Source organism: Amblyomma maculatum, chromosome 6 (genome assembly GCF_055883805.1).
Source record: "Amblyomma maculatum isolate TAMU_Amacu chromosome 6, ASM5588380v1, whole genome shotgun sequence".
NCBI lineage: Eukaryota > Metazoa > Arthropoda > Arachnida > Ixodida > Ixodidae > Amblyomma > Amblyomma maculatum.
In genome coordinates this window covers 127,838,266-127,852,065 of record NC_139349.1, presented here as the reverse complement: position 1 = coordinate 127,852,065, position 13,800 = coordinate 127,838,266, and the positions used below count along the sequence as shown (strand labels likewise).

The following is a 13,800-nucleotide window of genomic DNA, read 5'->3' as shown; positions in this document are numbered from 1 at the left end:
ACGTGCACCCACTCCCCAGGATCGATGATGCGCTTGACCGAGTTCGCGACGCCAGGTTCTTCTCTTCCTTAGATCTGAAAACCAGCTATTGGCAGATCGAGGTGGACAAGCGAGACCATGAGAAAACGGCTTTCGTGACGGCCGACGGTCTGTACCAATTTAACGTGCTCCCACTTGGGCTTTGCTCAACGCCGGGCACGTTTCAACGCATGATGGACACTGGTTTAGCTGGTCTAAAGTGGCAGTCGTGTCTTGTGTACCTGGTCGACGTGGTCATCTTTTCGTCTAACTTCGAACAACACTTACAGCGATTGCGCATTGTCTTAGAAGCTCTCCAGTCGGTGCAACTATCAAGCCAAGGAAATGTCATTTCGCTTTCGAGGGGCTCTGTTTCTTGGGACACGTGGTCAGCGTACAAGGTGTTTTCCCTGACCCGGACAGGACTTCTGCCGTCTACATTTTCCCACGTCCAACCGATAAAAAGGCCCTGCGACGTTTTCTGGGTCTCTGCTCCTATTACCGCTGCTTTGTTAAATATTTTTCTCGCCTAACTGAGCCATTAAACAGCCTTGACGCGAGTTGACGCACCCTCTTTATTGTTGAGTGCTCAAAATAAAGCCTTCAAGGAACTCCGCTGCCGCCTGCAAAGTCCACCAATAATAGCTCACTTTGACGAGAATGCAGACACAGATATTCACACTGACGCCCTCAATGTCAGCCTCGGAGCGATCCTTATACAGTGGCAGAACGACGCAGGACGAGTCATCGCCTACGTGAGCCGTACATTTTCTCGCTCGGAAATGAACTATTCGAGGACAGAAAAAGAGTGTCTTCCCGTCATCTGGCGTCAGTGATCATCACTCGCTATGCTCGCTGGCCAGCATTAAAGATCTTTTTGGGCGGTCGGCAAGGTGGAGCCTGTGGTTACAGGAGTATGACGTGACAGTCGTCTGTAAGTCGGGCCGGCCGCACAAAGACGCAGACTGGTTATCACGAGCGCCCGTTGACCTGGCTACATCACCGACAAGACATCACCGACGAGTGCCCCATTCGTTGTGCCGTTAGCGTCTCCCGTTATCGCCACTCATTGAGTACCTGGAGGGTGTTTAGGCTAGTGTATCTCGTTTGTTTCCTCGTGGGCTGCGGTCCTTCACTCTGCGGCGTGGCGTACTCTACAAGCGCAACTTTGACAACACCAGGGAGACGTTTCTGCGTGTTATGCCATCCCAGTTACGGTCCGAAACCTTGAGCACTTGTCATAATGAAGCGTCCGCCGGCTACTTGGGGGTCAGTCGCACACTGGCAAAGATTCGGCTGAAGTACTACTGGCCCAATTTATTACCATCAGTGCGTAAATAAGTAGCAACATGCCGCAATTGCCAATGGCGCAAAGCCCCTCCTCTGTGACCAGCTGGCTTTTTACAGCCCATAGCACCCCCAAAGACCCCTTTTGAGCATATTGGCAATGGCTTCCTCGGCCCTTTTCCGACGTCGTCCCGTGGAAAATGGTGGATTGTGGTCGCAACGAATTATCTGACACGATACGCTGACACCGCGTCACCCTCAAGCGGCACTGCTGCTGAAATCGCCGAGTTCTTTCTCCATGTCATCGTCCTACGTCATGGCACTCTTGCAGCTATTGTTACCGACCGTGAAGCTTCATTTACGGCCCACTCACTCAGGCTGTACTGAACCTCACGCACACCAGCCATAGACGTACAACAGCCTACCTTCAACAGGACCTTGATCGACATGTTTCCATGTATGTTGATGTCGAGCAGAAAACATGAGACATTTTTCCATACGCACCATTCGCGTATTGCCTCGAAACCTTCAAAACAGTATTTGTTGTTTTTTAACGGCCACCGGCATACAGGCTTATCACTCTGATTCTGGACCGCGTATCAGTTCCGTAATCTTTGTTTGTTAATGCTCGATGTCGCGAGTCACACCTTTATCAGTATTGTTGTAGCACAAGATGCACCGAGATCTGTCTCGAAGGTTCCGGCCACTCGGGTGTCTTTCCACAATGTTCCAGCCCGTGCTGGTAGCTGTTTGCGACGTTATCTAGATTGTTCTGTGCAGCCTTTAAATTGAGCATTGCCGAGTGTGACGGGCATTCTTTGTACGACGATCGACGAGCACTTTTGTTTCTATCGCCGCCGCCGAGTTGCTTAGTTCTTTGGCGGGCGCAAGTCAGCCCAAATAAAGAGTTTCTTTAGTGCAATCATCGACCCCCCTCATTTGTGTCGTCGACCTCGTCACCACTACGTGACATCTGGTGGAGGTGCTGCCTTTGATCCTTCAAGCGAAGACCCAAGCCGTGTTCCTGACGCCCTGGCAGACCAGCCTACAGGTCACCGAGCCAGCCGCCGACTTCAAGGCCTACAGCCCGAGCACGGTCTGCTGCCTGACTCCATTCGATTTTGGAAGGCATCGACGCTGACAATGGCCCAGCCTACAGCACCGGTTGTTTTCGTCCAACCCCGTGAGCCCCCCTGCTTCCATGGACGATCGGATGAAGATGTGGGTGACTGGATGGACCTTTTAGACCGTGTGGCAGATTTCAACGGCTGGAACGACGCTGCGAAACTCAGGCAGGTCTACTTTGCTCTTCAAGGACATGCCCGAGTTTGGTTCGAAAATCATGAGGCAACTATGAAGGATTGGGAGACTTTCAAGGAAGCGTTTCTGACTGCCTTTTCAAGCGTCGTCCAAAAGGAAAAAGCCCAGGCCCTCCTTCAGTCAAGACTTCAACTCCCTAACGAGCCTGTCCTGGCGTATGTTGAGGAGATGAAGCGCCTCTTTCGGCGCGCCGACCCTAATATGACCGAAAGTGAGCAAGTCAAACTTTTATTGCGAGGCGTTAAAGAGTCGCTCTTTGCGGGTCTTGTGCGAAATCCGCCAAGAACTGTGGCCGAATTTGAATCGGAGGCGTCTACTATTGAGAAGACGTTGGCCACCCGGATGCGCCACTACGAGCGACCACTTCAGCCGGACTGCTCAATCCACTACCCCAGCGCATCTACAAGCGGAGAGAACCTTCGGGACCTCATCCGTGAGATCGTGCGAGAGGAGCTCCGCCGACTGATGCCATCATCGCAACAACCGCAGGTGGCGACGCTCGCGGACGTCGTCCGTGAAGAAGTCCAGCAGGCACTGGGCGTTCCTCAAGCGACGGCGGCGACTGTTCCAGCACAAGAGTTAACAGCGATGAACTACGCTGGTGCATTATGTCATCCTGCACCCCGACGCGACCTCTCAAGCCCTCGTCGCTACCATCCTGCTTCCGAAAGCCGCCCCTTGGTCCCCGCCCGCCATGCCTACCAACGACCCCCAAGCCAAAGAAAGTGCGACGCCTGGAGGACAGCAAACAACCGACCGCTCTGCTTCCATATTGGTGAGGCAGGACACATCCTCCGTCACTGCCCGTACAGGAGGATCGGCCTCCGTGGTTTCGCTGTCGACGCCCCACGACCCCGTCCTGGCGAGCGACCACAGGAAATCAACGACTTCCTGCGCAGCGGAGAGCACTCGTCGCCAAGGCGTCTGTCACGCTCCCCATCACCGTACAATGCCCGATTTGCATCGCCGGGCCGCGTTTACGTGCAAGGACGGTCTCCTAGCCCCCGTAGGGGAAACTAAATGCAGCAACCTTTGGAGGTGAGGTTGCTCAACGGCGAGAAGACGAACATCCTCCGCCGCCGACGACCACTAACGACGACTCAGCCATTTCACCGCCGCTCCACACGACGTCATCGACGACAACACGACCAGAGTGCAAGCGGACGTCGCCGCCTACCTGCAACGTGCAGAGGAAGCCCGACGAGGAAGCGCACCGACAGCCGACGATACAACTTACGACGACGCCACGCAGAGTACAATCCAGGAGACCAAGTGTGGGTTTGGACACCAATTCGCCGTCGCGGATTAAGTGAAAAGTTGCGTCGATACCTAGGGCCGTACAAAATCATTCGCCGCGTCGGACCGCTGGACTATGAAGTCATTCCCGACGGAACGTCAGCATCACAACGGCGACGCGCACGCCCAGAAATTGTACATGTTGTACGACTGAAGCCTTATTACGCACGTTAAACTATCTGTGGTGTTTAAACTTCGCAGTGTTTATGTTTAAGTTGCTTTGTTTTGGAACATCGAGGCGATGTTTTTTTAAGGGGGGAGTAATGCCGCGAAACCTTCAAAACAGTATTTGTTGTTTTTTAACGGCCGCCGGCATACAGGCTTATCACTCTGATTCTGGACCGCGTATCAGTTCCGTAATCTTTGTTTGTTAATGCTCGATGTCGCGAGTCACACCTTTATCAGTTTTGTTGTAGCACAAGATGCACCGAGATCTGTCTCGAAGGTTCCGGCCACTCGGGTGTCTTTCCACAATGTTCCAGCCCGTGCTGGTAGCTGTTTGCGACGTTATCTAGATTGTTCTGTGCAGCCTTTAAATTGAGCGTTGCCGAGTGTGACGGGCATTCGTTGTTCGACGATCGACGAGCACTTTTGTTTCTATCGCCGCCGCCGAGTTGCTTAGTTCTTTGGCGGGCGCAAGTCAGCCCAAATAAAGAGTTTCTTTAGTGCAATCATCGACCCCCCTCATTTGTGTCGTCGACCTCGTCACCACTACGTGACAGTATACCATGCAACAAGAAAGGACGCGGTTCACTCCGTTTGAATTAGTCTTCGGTCGCCAGGTCACCACCCCCCTGGATGCTATGCTACCCGTGTACCCCTCTGACAGTGAGACTGAACTTGACGTCGCCATAGAGAAAGAGATTGGTAAAGAGCGGACACTCCCATAGGGCCCAGCGGCCCATTTGACTGTAGTGCACCAAGCGGCCGGCGGCAACTACTTCCGGTCTTGCTGAAAGGCGCGCGATTTGAATGCTAGCCATGCGCTGCGCCCTTCCCTGCCCTTTCGGCGCATTATTTCGGTTTTAAATAATCTGCTAGTGTTTATTTTCAGATGCATAACAACAGGAAAAATAGATTCCCAGTTCTCTAAACTGGCCATCAACGCAGCTGCGCCACAGCCTTTGCAAAACAGTATTGTAGAAAAGACGCCAAGTGCTTTGTGAAATGAATTTATTTTGCTGCATATAAAACACGAGATGCAACAGATGTAGACGGATGCATTGACAATACTTGACACACACATTAGGCGATGTGCACAATAAGGAAAAATAAAAATACACAACGTGAAAAACAGCACTTGGGTAGAGTAAAAAAATAGCATAACGTTGATTTCCGAATTATTGCAAATGATATTTAACAAAACGGGCATTATACATAAACTACACAGTCCCATTAGTGGCTACCTTAGCAAGGGTAACTTGTATTGTCCAGGGCAGAGAGGAGCACTGACGCTTGAGGGAAGGCAACACCATTCGCTCGTCGCATCTGCCGTGCTTCGGCTGCAGTCCGTGGGTCCATGCAGTGCTGTTGGAAAAGGAATGAACATGATGCAGAAGGTTGCAATGAAATGTAAGGCCACTGCACCGCGCACACATCTGTGCATGTGGGTGGGTACTGAAAACTTGGTGAGCAGCAGTTATGGTCCAGAACAGAAACGCTGTCATTCGTAAAATTGATACAAAAGCTACTCTTGCGACGTAGATGTCAGGAAATGCAGGCTAACCTAACCTATCTGAAAATGCATTTCTACAGAGCGTGAAATAACAGCCACTAATCTAACAATATTCCTCAAGAGCACTGAACAGCTGAAGCAATGAAGCTTGCCGCATAAAACATTTTTCACTTTAACGTTGTCCCGTTAAATGTAACGCGACACCACGCAAAAGTAGCCGTTCGCAAAACCGCGGCCTGGCCTCACCGCGGCCGGCGAGCACGTCATGTTGGCTTGCCTTTCATACGAGACTTTGTGAAGCGCAGACCACCGCGCTGAGCTAAACTGCCCGAAATGCCTCGCAGTTTTACAAGAATGAAACATTTTTCACCTTGCGGTTGCCCTGTTAAACGCGACACCACGCAAAACATCACGCCAGGTCACGTCATCGCGGCCGGCGAGCCATATTGGCGAGCGCATTGTCATGTCTGTTGTCTGCCCTTCACGTGCGTCTTTGTGAAGCGCAGATCACCGCACTGAGCTACACTGCCTGAAATACTGCGTAGTTTAACAAGAAAGTCAAGAATGAAACGTTTCTCACTTTACCGTTGCTCTGCTAAACGGGACACTTAGCAAAACTATAGCCGTTCGGCAAACTGCGTCAGCATGGCCGCACCGGCCGGCGAACACGCCATTTTGGCGCAACGGCGTGCCTTGGTGCCTTCACATGCCACTTTGTCAAGCGTGACGAGCTAAACTGTTCGAAATGAAGCTGCTTCCCGGGAACACAACATATTACACCTCGCCGTGGTTGGGAACCGCCAGAGTTACGGCGTAACGAACTGCGCCTGAACAGCCGGCGCGCCTGTTCACGAGCTGCGAAACTTATTGGCACCGGCCGACATGGTCAGCGTAAACTGTTCGAAATGCAGCGTAGTTAAGCAAAAAACGTTGCTCACCTTGCCGTCATTTCCAACCGCTGTCGTTCTGCGCAGCAGTCCACGAGAGGTCTGTGCCGCACAAGCGCGGCGAGGCACGAGCGCACTACCGCGCCCTTTGACAACTTGTTGTCGTCTGCTCCGGCGGGCTACCGGGCTACCGCTGCGGCGAGTGCCGTCGCGCGCGCGTCCGCGCATGCGCATGTTGGTGCCGCCATCCATCAATCGGCGGCAGCGCAAAAAGTCGCGCGTCATTTCCTGGGGCCAGTTTTCACCGAGTGACCGCTCTTTACCAATCTCTTTCTCTATGACGTCGCCGTCGCCACTTATGTTCAGCGCGCGCAAGAAGCGCCGCAACTGGCCAGACACCGTATTCACAGTCAGCAGTAGATCGATACTGAACGCAACAACCTTGGACGCTGCTACGTTACCTACACCCGGGCGACTATGTGTGGATCTGGACGCCCGTTCGTCGCCGCGAGCTGTCCGGAAAGTTACTGCGCCGCTACTTCCGCCCTTACCGTGTTTTGTGTTGCCTCAGCGACGTAACGTATGAAGTTGCACCAGCCTCGCCAGCTCATTCATCACATAGCAGCAAGCGCAGTGACGTTGTGCATGTGATACAAATTAAGCCATACTACGAACGAACCCCCGACTGACTTTCAGGCTGCATGTATTTATTCCGTGATGTCAAACTCGTCGTGTATACTCTTCAATACTTTTTCTCCTAGCTGTTCTGTCTGACGGTAACACCGCATCGAGGCAATGCTGCAGAGGAGGGGGCCGTGACACGCGCATTAGAGGGAGAGGAAAAAGGGGCAAAATCGGGCGAAGTAGACAACGTTGAAGTGTGGGTCGTTCCTGGTGACCTCGTTCGCTGGTTCAGCTGTCTCGGTGCCCTCGCTCAGCGGCCACAGTAGTCTTTCTATGTCACAACTGTTACAATATAATAATAATAATGTGAATATTGTGGTTGTAGCATAATATTGCAGACAGAAAATAGAGGCAGGTATATCTAATTCATAAATTTATAATATTAGAACCAACAGGAATAAATTATCCGAAGGGACCCCATTGCAAAAGCAGGTGCCACAGGTTCCTAGCGCCCCAGCGCCATATTTGATTATGGTCCCAGTATGGCGTTGGAAACTGGGCGCACTGGGACGCGGTATACTGGCACGATCCGCACTAGCGGCACTGTTCGCCCGGAGAAAAAAAGGCGTGGAATAAAAATTAAAAAGTAAAGAGTAACGAAACAAGTTAGGTACATAAAAAAGCTTAAAGAAAGTAAAAAAGGAAAAAAGGTTGCACCAAGCGCGCTTCGAACTTGGTCCCTAGGTACCTATTTAATCACTAGCACACCACGCTCACTAGCTCACCAGTGCGGCCCCAGCGCACATACAGCGCTTCTCCCAGTGCATCGCGGATGCCAGCGACACACCCAGCGTCAAAAAGCTAATCCCAGCGTTTTCCTCCCATCGTATCAGTGCAACCAGTGTCTTCCCGTTACTGCTTCAGTGAATATCGCAGACCTTCAGCGTGCCCAGCGGATCTAGTGCAAAACCAGGGAGAAAATCTTACTGGTTTCGCACTGGAAGACGCTGGGAGACGCTGGTTTTTTGCAATAGGGGAACAATAGAATCCCTTAAATCTATACCCTCGGCGCCATAACTATTCATCATCATCATCATCATTTATTGAACCCTTAAGGACCCTTTACAGGATATTACATAAGGAGGGGGAGGCGACGTACCTCTACATTATAAAACAGTACATGCGGAACGTCAAAGATGTTAAAACATAAAAAATCTTGTAAAACAGATATATAGATAAGCGTACAATGACAGCAAGGAGTACAACCAATACAACCAGTAAACTCAAAAATTGCAATCAAGGAGAGCAAGTGATATAATGAAACTATGGGTTTGATAATAAACTTTACACAAATTTATTGTTCATAGTCAAACAGTAACCATTCTTTGAATTTGACAGGGTCACTTACCACGACAGTAGGATCTGGCAATTCATTCCATTCCTATATTGCTGTTGGCGAAAATTATTTATTAAAAGCAGATGTTGATCTATGTAGGCCCTGTGCACTTACGAAATTTAATAAACGTCGAGATGAAAGTGTTGGTGGGTGAAGGAGAGGTTGGCGTAGAGGCGTAAAATGATAGAATATCTTGTGGAAGAGGCACAGAGGTGATATCTTGCGGCGGAAGAAAAATAGCGGAAGATCCAGTGACGATTTTATACTGCTGATACTGATTTTGTTGTTCTACATTGAAGATATAAAACAATCGGTGCGGGTCTGCACTGATTCCAAAGAATTGATGAGGTAAATCTGGTGTGGACAACAGATTGCGCATGGGTATATTCAAGTTTGGGTCGTACGAAGGTTTCATATGCCAGTTTGCAGACGGACGGGGTACAATGATAATGTTCTTCTAATAAATTCCACTGTTTTAGAGCTCTCAGCGACTATTTTAAATATATATTTGGACCAATTTAAATTGCTTGAGATTAATACACTGAGGTAACAATACGTTAGTACTTTTGAAATACTGACTGAGAATAAAGTGTAGACGTGTGTGATGTTAGAGCGTTTGCTCGAAACTTCCATAAACTTACATTTTGAAATATTAATCTGCTTCAGCCACTTATTACACCAGTCTTCTATTAAAGTTAAGTCATCCTGAACCATGGGCTTGTCAGTATGAGATGACACACGGCGGTATAGGACACAGACATCTGCGAAGAGGCGTATTGATGATGAAATGCCACAGAGGAGGTCGTTAATAAAAATGAGAAAAAGAAGCGGGCCAAGAACTGAGCCTTGTGGAGTGCCAGAACGAACCTTGGTTGAGGCTGAAGGATATCATCCTATGACAGTGAACTGAAAGCGGTGGGTGAGGAAGCATTTAATCCAAGATAAGATTATTGGGTCCAGGCTGAGATAAGAAATATTCGGGAAAACAACCCCATATAGTTTTATTTGTACAGTTTCTTCACAGCACGTGTAGTTCCATCCCCTCTCTCTCAGCAGTAGCATAAGCAGCACTTGTGTTTTCAATTTGTTTCTTCCTTATCACTGTAGACTGTTGTTCCCTTTCATATCCTTTGGTTCAAATAATGAGCTTGGAGGTGTGGTTCACTTGATCTGTCATTAATCTTTTTCTTTGTAGTTCTCTCCTCGCGGAATGCTTTTAATAACAGTTTCCCTGCAGCTTTATTCTTTACCTGCACCCTTAGTAATGCCTGTGCAGTGTGGATGATGAATCATTATCTAAATCAGGTTTGATGCTGACACTCCTTTCTTGACAATGATTCATCATTCACGCTGCTGCTACCGCCTTTTGCTTTTATCAGGCCGTAAAGTCAGCAATTGCTGTCTCATAAATTCATACGAAAGAAACATTGTTTGACTCATTGCCCTACTTATCTTTCCTTCACGTTTATTCCTCCCTTTCTTCCTCGCTTTTTGCTTCTGAAGCAAGAGCGTATTTGAACCACTGCCAGTGACCGTCGCACTGCCCAGATGAAGACAAGTCCACTTGTCGAAACGTTGGCTCGGTTTGCGAACTGAGGCTTCCCCTCAACCCTTCTTGAATGCTTTTTTACCAGCTTTTTTTGTCTTCTTATACCCCACATGCCACAAGATACAAATGCTCGCTCGTCACTGCAAGACAACTGCGTCATAATGAGTGAATATTGACATCGTCTCTTAAAAGCAAACTACGGAGGCAGCGTCCAAGGTCATGGCAACGTAATGCTACTTTCTGTCAGAGTTGAAAACGAGACTTGCCAGCTAGTAGTCCAGGAAAGAAAAATCGATTCTACCTACTCTTCATACCACACATGATGCGTCCATTTACGAAAGAATAAATTGTCGGCCTCAAGTTCGAAGCATGAAAACGTTGCTTGTTTGTTAGGATGCCATTAATTTTGTGGCGCATTATCAGAGAGATTCGCTTATCGTGCACCATACACACAAACGAAAAAAAAAAAAAAACAAGCGGGCGTTTCCAGACCAGCATTCGACAACTCGCAAAATAGATGCAGTCGCGGTTGTATTTTGCCACCATGCGACACACCAATTAAATGTGTTTTTATTGATCGCGCGTCGTAAAACTCTCCTCGCACAGCATGCATACAAATATGTGATACTAGTGAAAGCCTAAAATCAGCCTCTGAGCCGTGACAAACTCGCCAAAGAGGTGCTCATGTGCAGAGATGACGAGTGCAACACTCACGTTCTCGGCCGCAGGTATTCGTCAAGAAAGCTGAGTTCTCTGTCAAGCACGTTCCATTGTCCTTTGGCGTCTGCCCGGCGCTGTTTCTTGCGCTTGAGGTACGTGTCTCTGATTGTGCGCCACCGGGTCTGGCACTCATCCACTGCAAGAGAAATCTCTGCTGGGTGAGGACTATAAGCGGCTCCTTGATTATCTTCGCTGGGAAAGGAAACCGCTCACGCCGCGACAACAATACATTCTTCGCCGACGTGACGTTGCCCACCGTGTCATGTACGCTCAGTGGCTCCTTGCAAACCAACAAAGCTGCGATGAGTCAGATGTGAGTTTTGAAGCGAAGGCTTCGCCACCCTTGTGGGACCACAGCTTCGCGTGGCTCCACATAACCTAGATCGGCGCATGCGCGTGACCTCACAGCCAAGGTCCGCTGCGCAGCCCGCTCGCCAAGCTCTGCCAGCTTTGCCTAGCAACGCTCAAGAGGTGTACGACTCCTCCTCATTAAAAAAGACAGACTACACCGGAATCGAACCTCCATCCCTCATACCCCAGCCTAGAGCTGTAACCAACTACGCCACGTCCGTGATCGTAACCATTCGATATAGACGAAGAAGCGGGCAGTGGCGTGGCTAGGACGTGAAGGGATTGGCGCGCAATTTGAATACCAAAGACTAAAATAGTTAATTAATTCAGTCAAACCGCATAACGTCAAGAATGTGTCGTCACACAACCGGAAGTAGAGCCAAGAAAGGGCGTATGAAGGGATTGGTGCGCAATGTGAAAGTACCAAACACTAAAATGGGTAAGCAACAAGTTAATTAGGCAACTAGAAGAAACCACAAGCAACCAACCGCAGCATCCGTGCTTTCGCATTACTCCAATGCAGATGACGTCGGATGATTTGCCTGTACTTTTTTGCTTCCCGTTGGTCTTATTGAATTTTGTTCTCGTACTGTAATCGCCCTGTGCTGCTGTTATTTAGTTGTTACTACTTTGTAATTTTTTTCTTCTTTTTTTCTTTGTGCACTCCTGCCTTGACCGCCAAAGGGCAGTCGGCAGTATTTATGAAATAAATAAATAATAAATAAATGCTCTAATTTTTTCAGGCTGCGGAATGTAGTGCCAGAATAATGTAGCCATGCGAGCATATTTCTTGTTTCTTTAAAACGCTCAATAGGGTAACGCTATTTCACATTGAACCTTACTGCAAATCGATTTACATATGCTATTTGTCGGCGTCAGCGCTCGCGACTCTTGTGTACGTTGAAATCACGTAGCATATCACTTCGGAGACAAGTCGCCATTGTTACTGTGTTTTCGATATGTTCACCGAAAGTAAGAGGCTCATCAGGCGTTCGTTAGTGCTAATTGCATATGCAGCAACAACCAAGAGTGTGGGCTTAATTTATATCACGGGTGATGACTATGCCTCTAACAGGCATGAAGTAGAAAGACAGTCTGTCGACGAAAATGGTATCGATAAACGACCAGATAACATGAATAGGCGGGATGTTCAGAACGCAACTTCATTTCGTACTGCTGAATAAAAGCGCGGATGTAAAAGCAGAAGAACGCCACTCACAACAATGCTGCCGCTCCCTTGCCTTGTCAGATGGAAGGGAGGTTGCACCAGGTACAGTCCTCCTGTGAGGATAAACACCTAAACCAGCGACCATCATCATCCTACACGCACCCCAGGCAAGGCCTCCCGCACCACAAGGGTGTAGGGAGGGGGAGAGTGTTCCGTGGAGCGAGATTTGGACAGCAGAGGGGCTCATGCAATCTGGCTTATACCCGCCGGGGCGAGGTCGCAGTGCAAGTGCACCACGTACGCCCCACCCCGGCGGGTCAAAGCCTGACGCGAGCAAATCTTATGGAATCTCACTTCGATGTTTCCATTGTCTTCCTTGAAAAATATCACGGGGTGTCCCCATTCTTCACAGAACTTTTTCTTTCTTAGCTGGCGTCTTTCGCGTTCAGTATGGAGCCACAGATTCTAGTTCGAGTAGACCGATTTTGCTGCTCGCATAGGCTCGAATCTCTTTATGAGTGCTCTAATATATTTCACGCATACACATAACCATGCAGTCGCGAGCGACCGTATAATTTGACAGACCATGCCACAAAGGTGCAAGGCCCTGCTTTATCATACTGTACGAACGTGGCTGCGCCCTTCGTGGAGCTCAATTCTCATCTCAACCTCCTGTGTCAAAATAACTGCCCGACTTCTTGCTCCTGCCAACACGGCAACGTCATGTGGGCTCATGAGTTCACAAAACAGGCCAATCAATCAGAGTCCGGCCAAGTCACTGCCCAGCCCCTCAACTGCAGACTACCAACATTCGTAGGCATGCTAGTTGTGTTAAGGGGAAGGCCTTTCTTGGTCCATCGGTAAGTGATGGTACGCGAATAGTGTGACCAGGAGACAGATCCAAAGCCAGTCCAATGCAATCTACATAACATGCCAAAGAAGATAAAATACTGATTCGAGTCATATTTGGTTATAATGTCCTTATAAGGAATGAGTCAAACGAGTTAGATCCATAGCCAATCCAGCGCATAAAAAGCCAACAATAGCTAAAATACTTGAAGTGCCAAACATTAGGTTCTGAGTAGCTAAACGCCGTACAAAAATACAAAATGCAAAAATATAAAAAAATAGAAATATATACGACTAATGAAAATGAAAAAAAAATTTAGCTGTGGCTTAGCTCTGGTTAAGCCCGTGTGATTGCGAAAGCAATACCTCCCTTGGCTGCGCTTGGCTCTGCTGGTGGTTTGGCATGGCTTCGTCTTTTGTGCAACTAAAGGATTTACTCTGGACACAACATGGTTTCTACTGTTTGTTTATTCCAATGAACACGCTTTGGTGGTCCGTAAATAAGTGACTCTTGGTCTTAACACTAGTAATTACACGACTAAGCGGAGCGTGCCTGCGGCGCCCCGTTTATTCTCTCCTAGCGAGCACCTTCAGGCGGCGGGCCGAGGAGGCCGTCACGTGGCAGCCGCCGCGCCGAACGAAGGAACGACTACGGCCGAA

General features: G+C 49.0%; 1 protein-coding gene across 1 annotated transcript in view; it reads right to left on the bottom strand.

The window, feature by feature from the left end:
- LOC146186726 (uncharacterized) overlaps positions 1-13,800 on the bottom strand; it is a 46,751-nt gene that overhangs the window by 20,568 nt on the left and 12,383 nt on the right. The window contains exon 2 of the mRNA XM_084608100.1: positions 10,767-10,908. Within this exon, the coding sequence (XP_084464226.1) occupies positions 10,767-10,908 (142 nt within the window). The remainder of the gene's footprint in view (positions 1-10,766; positions 10,909-13,800) is intronic.